This window comes from Rhinopithecus bieti, unplaced genomic scaffold (genome assembly GCF_001698545.2).
Source record: "Rhinopithecus bieti isolate Rb0 unplaced genomic scaffold, ASM169854v2 scaffold_3875, whole genome shotgun sequence".
Classification (NCBI taxonomy): domain Eukaryota; kingdom Metazoa; phylum Chordata; class Mammalia; order Primates; family Cercopithecidae; genus Rhinopithecus; species Rhinopithecus bieti.
Genome location: NW_016804422.1, coordinates 1,607,625 through 1,615,865, shown reverse-complemented (window position 1 = coordinate 1,615,865; position 8,241 = coordinate 1,607,625). Strand labels below are relative to the sequence as shown.

The window sequence follows — 8,241 nt, the reverse complement described above, 5'->3', positions numbered from 1 at the left end:
GCCCGTCTCGGCCTCCCAAAGTGCTGGGATTACAGGCTTGAGCCACCGCGCCCGGCCTATTTTTTGTATTTTTTAGTAGAGACGGGGTTTCACTGTGTTGGCCAGGATGGTCTCGATCTCCTGACCTCTTGATCTGCCCGCCTCAGCCTCCCAAAGTGCTGGGATTACAGGCGTGAGCCACCGTGCCCGGCCCGAATATTCTTAATGGCATCTAGAATGGCAAATCCTTTCCACAAGGTTTTTAATTTAATTTGCTCAGATCCTTCAGGAGAATCACTATCTATGGCAGATAAAGTCTTACAAAATGTGTTTCTTAAATAATAAGACTTGAAAGTTGAAATCAAATCAGGCACGATGGCTCACACCTGTAATCCCAGCACTTTGGCAGGCTAAGGCGGGAGGATCACTTGAGGTCAGGAGTTCGAGACCAGCCTGGCCAACATGGTGAAACCCAGTCTCTACTAAAAATACAAAAATTAGCCGGGCAGAGGGAATGGGCGCCTGTAATCCCAGCTACTCGGGAGGCTGAGGCAGGAGAATCACATGAACCCAGGAGGTGGAGCTTGCAGTGAGCCGAGATCACACCACTGCACTCCAGCCTGGGCGACAGAGCAAGACTAGGTCTCAAAAAAAAAAAAATATTGGGAGGCCGGGCGTAGTGGTTCATGCCTGTAATCCCAGCACTTGGGGAGGCGCAGAGGTGGGCAGATCACCTGAGGTCGAGAGTTCGAGACCAGCCTGACCAACATGGATAAACTCCATCTCTACTGAAAATACAAAATTAGCTGGGCATGGTGGCGCATGTCTGTAATCCCAGCTACTTGGGGGCTGAGGCAGGAGAATTGCTTGAACCCGGGAGGCGGAGGTTGTGGCGAGCCAAGATCGCACCATTGCACTCTAGCCTGGGCAAAAGAGCAAAACTCTGACTCAAAAAAAAAAAAAAAACAAAAGAAAAACAAAAATCGGTAAACTTGTTGTGGTGGCTCATGCCTGTAGTCCCAGCACTTTGGGAGGTTGAGGCAGGTGGATCGCTTGAGGCCAGGAATTTGAGACCAGCCTGGCCAACATGGTGAAACCCCATCTCTACTAAAAATACAAAAATTAGCCAGACCTGGTGGTGCACGTCTGTAATCTCAGCTACTTGGGAGGCTGAGCCATGAGAATAACTTGAGCCCGGGAAGCAGAGGTTGCAGTGAACCGAGAGTGCACCACTGCATTCCAGCTTGGGTGACACAGTGAGACTCTGTCCCAGAAAATAAAATAAAACAAAATATTCATTATACCATGCTATAAATAAATATGCTATCATCAGGCTTTGTTGTTGCATGTGTAGGGCACAGGGAGAGCAGATTTAGCCTAATTCTTAAGGGCCTTGGGATTTTGGAATGATAAATGAGCGTTGGCTTCAACCTAAAGTCACCATGTGCAGTATCCCTTAACAGGAGAGTCAGCCTGTCCTTCAAGGCTCTGAATCTGGCTGGACGGAGTGGCTCATGCCTATAATCCCAGCACTTTGAGAAGTCAAGGCAGACAGATCACTTGAGCCCAGGAGTTGGGAGACCAGCCTGGGCAACATGGCAAAATCCCATCTCTCCAAAAAAAAAAAAAAAAAACAAAGCTGAGTGCGGTGGCTCACACCTGTAATTCCAGCACTTTGGGAGGCCGAGGTGGATGGATCACCTGAGGTCAGGAGTTTAAGACCAGACTGGCCAACGTGCTGAAACCCCATCTTTATTAAAAATACAAAAAAAAAAAAAAATTAGCTGGGCGTGGTGGTGGGTGCCTGTAATCCCAGCCACTTGGGAGGCTGAGGCAGGAGAATAGCTTGAACCCAGGAGGTGGAGGTTGCAGTAAGCCAAGATCGTGCCATTGCACTACAGCCTGGACAGAGTGACACTCTGTCTTACAAAAAAAAAAAAATATGTATATATATAAAAATCAGCCAGGCATGGTGGCAAGCACCTGTAGTCCTAGCTACCCAGAAGGCTGAGGTGGGAGGATCACTTGAGCCCAGGAGATTAAGGCTGCAGTGGGCTGTGATCACACACTACAGCCTGGGTGACAGGGCAAGACCCTGTCTCAAAAAAAAAAACAAAAACAAAAAAAAAGGTGGGGGGGCCTCTGAACCCAGGCACTGACTTTTCCTCTCTAGCTAGCAAAGAGGTAGATGGATGGCATCTTCCCAATAGAATGGTGTCTTGTCTACATTTAAAATCTGTGGTTTAGGCCAGGCACAGTGGCTCATGCCTGTAATCCCAGCACTTTGAGAGGCCGAGGCAGGCGGATCACTTGAGGTCAGGAGTGTGAGACCAGACTGGCCAACATGGTGAAACCCCATGGTGAGGCTCTGTCTCAAAAATAATAATAATAAATAAAAATAAAAGAAAAGAAAATCTGTTGTTTAAGCCGGGCACAGTGACACACCTGTGATCCCAGCACTCTGGGACGTCAAGGTGGGAGGATCGCTTGAGTCCAGGAATTCAAGACCAGCCTGAGCAACGTGACAAAACCTACGAAAAATCTCCGCAAAAAATACAATAATTAGTCGGGTGTGGTGGTAGCACCTGTAGTTCCAGTTACTTGGGAGGCTAAGGTGGGAGGATCACCTGAGCCTGGGAAAGTCAAAGTGGTAGTGAGCCATGATTGTGCTACTGCATGAGGTAGCAGTAGCTACCTTTTTTTTCTTGAGACAAGGTGGCACCTTGTCTCAAAAAAAAATAAATGAATAAACAACTTTCTCCATATCAGCAATAAGGCTGTTTCAGTCTCTTATCATTCATGTGTTCACTAGAGTAGCACTTTTTATTTTTTTGAGATGCAGTCTCACTTCTGTCACCCAAGCTGGAGCGCAGTGGCGCAATCTCAGCTCACTGAAACTACCATTTCCTGGGTTCCTCCATCTCCCAGGCAACATGAAAAAAACCCATCTCTACCAAAAAAAACAAAATACAAAATATACAAAATGAGCCACACATGCTGGCAAGCACCTGCAATCCTAGCTACTCAGGAGGCTGAGGTGGGAGGATCACTTAAGTCCAGGAAGTTCACATTTACATTCACAACTTGGCTAGCTATATGGCACAAGAGGCCTAGCTTACAACCTATTTCGGCTTCCTTAGCCAAACTCAAATCATTTCTAGCTTTGATTTGAAGTGAGAGACATGCAATTCTCCTTTTCACTTGAACATTTAGAAGGTGTTGTTAGGGTTACTAAGACGCCTAATTTCAGTATCATCGTGTCTCAGGCAATAGCAAAGCCTGAGGAGAGAGAGAGATGGAATGGCTGGTTGGTGAAGCAGTGACAATACACACAATAAGTTCGCTGTCTGACATGGGCTCCCTTCATCATGCCCCAAAACAATTACAATAGCAACATGAAAGATCCCTGTTGGCTGGGCATGGTGTCTCACACCTGTAATCCCAGCACTTCGGGAGGCTGAGGTGGGCAGATCACCTGAGGTCGGGAGTTCAAGACCAGCTTGACCAACTCTACTAAAAATACAAAATTAGCCAGGCATGGTGGCGCATGCCTGAAATCCCAGCTACTCGGGAGGCTGAGGCAGGAGAATTGCTTGAACCCAAGAGGGAGAGGTTGCCAAGAGCCAAGATTGTGCCACTGCACTTCTGCCTAGGCAACAAGAGCAAAACTCCATCTCAAAAAAAAAAAAAAAAAAAGAAAGCTCCCTGATCACTGATCACCATAACAAATAATAATGAAAAACTTTGAAGTATTTTGAGAATTACCAAAATGTGATAACAGAGACATAAAGTGAGCACACAGGCTGTTGTAAAAATGGCACTGACAGAGTGTCAAGGCAGGGCTGCCAAATACCTAGATAATTTGCTAAAAATGCACTAACTACAACATACAATAAAGCAAAGCACAATAAGCCAAAGTATACCTGAATGTAAAACCTTAAGAATTCTCCATTTCATAAAAATGAGAAAAAGAACAAAATGTGAACATAATGAAATGATTCCTTAGGGTAACTTCGTGGCATAGTGCCACCATCCGACCTATTTCAGGAAACAAAGTAAATGATATTGTTTATATCATGACCTCTCCTAAAACAAGGTCTGAACTGAAGCATTGCTCATTTTTAAAAATATCCAAGTTAGGCCAGGCAGGGTGGCTCACACCAACACTCAGGGAAGCCAAGGTGGCAGGATGGCTTGAGGCCAGGAGTTCAACCAGCCTGGCAACATAGCAAGACCCCGTCTCTACCAAAAAACTTAAAAAACAGCTGAGAGTGATAGAACACTATAGTCTCAGTGACTAAGAAGGCTGAGGCAGGAAGATAGCTTGCGCCCAGGAGCTCAAGGCCAGCCTAGGCAACATGGTAGAGATGGGGTTTCACCATGTTGGCCAGGCTGGCCTTGAACTCCTGACCTCAGGTGATCCACCTGCCTTGGCCTCCCAAAGTGCTGAGATTACAGGCGGAGACACCAGGCCTGGCACTGCCCTGATTTTTGACACCCATGATAGATCACCTCTATCATGACTATAAAGAGGTCAGAAGTCAGGCAGAAGAAAGCCTGGGAAAAGCTGACTCTGTCATCTCGGTGCATGTACAAGTGCAAGAAAAGCTCTAGTGTGTTACATGTCAGTTTTCCCACAGTTTTCATTGGGAGCTGACTACAGTCTACTCTGTCTACTGACCTTCAACCTCTCCTCACACTAGTTATATGATAAAAACAGCCATCACAGGAATTCCTGTTGAAAGTTCACAGGTTTACAATGTGTTCCACTGCAAAGGTAACAAAAAATTCTGGTTCTTAAATTTTAGATACAATTTCAAAATGACATCCTATTTCTTTCAATTCCATATACTAACTTAAAATGTGAAATAGCTAGCAAACTAATTTGCAAAGAGAGATAGTTAAAATGTTAGAAGCATGCTCTTATGAGACGCAGTTAATTTAAGGGAATAAAAGTAGCTTAACTTCTCATTAAGGGTTTGCAAAGACTTCTGATATAGATGCAAACTGAGGATACTTGTTTCTATCTCCTCACACTAGGAAAGTTCACAATGTCCATGTTATAGATGCACATAGTATCAGACCACTGCCCAGGTGAATGTTTAGCTGGAAAAGCAACATTTACTATACCTGAAAATAGCCCAGAGTTGTCTATTGGGCCAGGAAATAGGTTATGTTCACCCACATTGTACATGTCCCAGCTGTCAAAGCCCACATACTTCTTCCACTGCTTGAACCACCGGCTGTCAATAAGATACCTAGAGAGAGAGAGACAAAAATTTACTGTAGCAGAAAAGCTGAGATTATAAATGTCTGCAGCTGCTTCCTTAATCTTTTTTATGGTCCTTCCACTTGAGGCATATGCAACCCCCACTAAAAAACACTGCCACAAGAGCAGGAGCAGGGCCCAGGCCCCACATGGCACAGAAAGTCTGGCCCCAGGGTATGCATCCATTAAGTGAAATGATTGTTCAAAGAGTGAATAAAAGAAAGAAAACAAGTGGCTTCAAAATATTTATTTAGAGTCTTTTTTTTGAGACCAAGTCTTGTTCTGTCGCCCAGGCTGGAGTGCAGTGGCACGATCTTGGCTCACTGCAACCTCTGCCTCCTGGGTTCCAATGATTCTCCTGCCTCAGCCTCCCAACTAACTGGGATTACAGGCGCCCACCACCACGTCCAGCTAATTTTTGTATTTTTAGTAAAGACGGGGTTTCACCATGTTGGGCAGGCTGGTCTCGAACTGCTGACCTCAGGTGATCCACCCACTTCGGCCTCCCAAAGTGCTGGGATTACAGTGCCCGGCCTTTTTTTTTGAGACAGAGTTTCTCTCTTGTCACCCACGCTGGCGTGCAGTGGTGTGATCTCGGCTCTCCGCAACCTCCACTTCCCGGGTCCAAGTGATTCTCCTGCCTCAGCCTCCCGTAGCTGGGATTACAGGTGTGTGCCACCATGCCTGGCTAATTTTGTATTTTTAGTAGAGACAGGGTTTCTCCATGTTGGTCAGGATGGTCTCAAACTCCTGACCTCAGGTAATCTGCCCACCTCAGCCTCCCAAATTGCTGGGATTACAGGCATGAGCCACCGCACCCTACCACAAGTCATTAATTTCATAATGATCTTTATAGAGGTCCCAGTCCAGGCAGACAGTTTGGTTACACTGTTTTACTTGACATGAACGGCACTAAACTAATGCTCTTTCTGAAAATGGGTTAGAAACACCATCCACTTCAGTTTTCTTTTAAGGACCAAATGAGTTCCAAAAATGTACACACAAGGCCAGGCACAGTGGCTCACACCTGTAATTCCAGCACTTTGGGAGGCTGAGGCGGATGGTCACTTGAGCTCAGGAGTTCAAGACCAGCCTGGGCAACAAACCCCGTCTATTAAAAATACAAAAATTAGCTGAGTGTGGTGGCACATGCCTGTAGTCCCAGCTGCTCGGGAGGCTGAGGCACAAGAATCACTTGAACCCAGGAGACAGAAGTTGCAATGAGCTGAGATCATGCCATTGCACTCTAGCCTGGGTGACAGGAATAAAAACCTGTCTCAGGCCGGGCGCGGTGGCTCAAGCCTGTAATCCCAGCACTTTGGGAGGCCGAGACGGGCGGATCACAAGGTCAGGAGATCGAGACCATCCTGGCTAACATGGTGAAACCCCGTCTCTACTAAAAAAAAAAAAAATACAAAAAACTAGCCGGGCGAGGTGGCGGGCGCCTATAGTCCCAGCTACTCGGGAGGCTGAGACAGGAGAATGGCGTGTACCCGAAAGGCGGAGCTTGCAGTGAGCTGTGATCCGGCCACTGCGCTCCAGTTTGGGCGACAGAGCGAGACTCCGTCTCAAAAAAAAGAAAAAAAAAAAAAAAAAAAACCAAAAACCTGTCTCAAAAAACAAAAGTATATAACATGCGTGTACATATATAAATATACACATACACATGTACATATAATAGCGCTTAGGTATGTTCATCTTGTCAAAAAGCATTAAGTTGTGCTTCATATTCAACTTACCACTTTTTTACTTAAATGTAAGCAAATGTGGTATTTTATTTATCTATTTATTTCCTTAGAGAGAGGGTCAGCCAGGCTAGAGTGCAGTGGCACAATCATAGCTCTCTGTAGCTTCAAACTCCTGGGCTCAAGTGATCTTCCTGCCTCAGCCTCTGAGTAGTTATGACTATAGGCACATACCACCATGACTGGCTAATTTATTTTTTTATTTTTATTTTGTAGAGGCTAGGTCTTGCTATGTTGCCCAGGCTGATCTTGAACTCCTGGCCTCAAGTGATCCTCCTGCCTCAGCCTCCCAAAGTGCTGGGATTACAGACATGAGACACTGTGCCAGACCTATTTATATTTTTAAAGTATCACTATGCTGGCTGGGAGAGGTGGCTCATGTCTGTAATCCCAACACTTTGGGAGGCCGAGGCAGGTGGATCACGAGGTCAGGAGATCAAGACTATCCCGGCCAACATGGTGAAACCCCGTCTCTACTAAAAACACAAAAATTAGCTGGGCGTGGTGGTGCGTGCCTATAATCCCAGTTACCAGGGAGGCTGAAGCAGAACTGCTTGAACCCGGAAGGCAGAGATTGCAGTGAGCTGAGATCACACCACTGCACTCCTCCAGCCTGGCAACACAGCGAGACTCCGTCTCAAAAAAAAAAAGTATCACTATGCTGTTTTACAATTAAAACAGAATCTCTGTGGAGCAACAAAGCATGAACAATTATATTGGTGCATCCTTAAAATTGTATAACCAACAAATGTGAGAGGAGGTCAGGCAACTTCCCAGAGGTCACAAGGATCCATAAACACATCTGTCTTGAAAATGTTATTTTTCTTCCAAATCCCTTGGGCAATACCTTCCGTACAATTTTACTGTATGATTTTAGTCTATCTTAAACTTCCTCTGCTTCTGCTGAGTATTCTTTATGAGCCCTATACACGTTAACTTGAGAAGTACCTCTGCTAGGCCGGGCATGGTAGCTCCCGCCTGTAATCCCAGCACTTTGGGAGGCCAAGGCAGGTGAATCACTTGAGGTCGGGAGTTCGAGACAAGCCTGACCAAAACGGAGAAACCCTGTCTCTACTAAAAATACAAAAAAAAATTAGCCGGGCATGGTGGCGCATGCCTGTAATCCTAGCTACTGGGGAGGCTGAGGCAGGAGAATCACTTGAACCCAGGAGGTGGAGGTTGCTGTGAGCCGAGATCATGCCATTGCACTCCAGCCTGGGCAACAAGAGCGAAATTCCTCAAAAAAAA

At 45.9% G+C, this 8,241-nt stretch overlaps 1 protein-coding gene across 3 annotated transcripts in view; it reads right to left on the bottom strand.

Moving 5' to 3' along the window:
• Nucleotides 1-8,241, bottom strand: part of USP4 (ubiquitin specific peptidase 4) — a 78,409-nt gene that overhangs the window by 67,128 nt on the left and 3,040 nt on the right. For all 3 annotated transcript variants that reach the window (XM_017868087.1, XM_017868085.1, XM_017868086.1), the window contains exon 2: nt 5,110-5,237. In XM_017868087.1, the coding sequence (XP_017723576.1) occupies nt 5,110-5,173 (64 nt within the window). In that variant the 5' untranslated portion in view covers nt 5,174-5,237. The remainder of the gene's footprint in view (nt 1-5,109; nt 5,238-8,241) is intronic.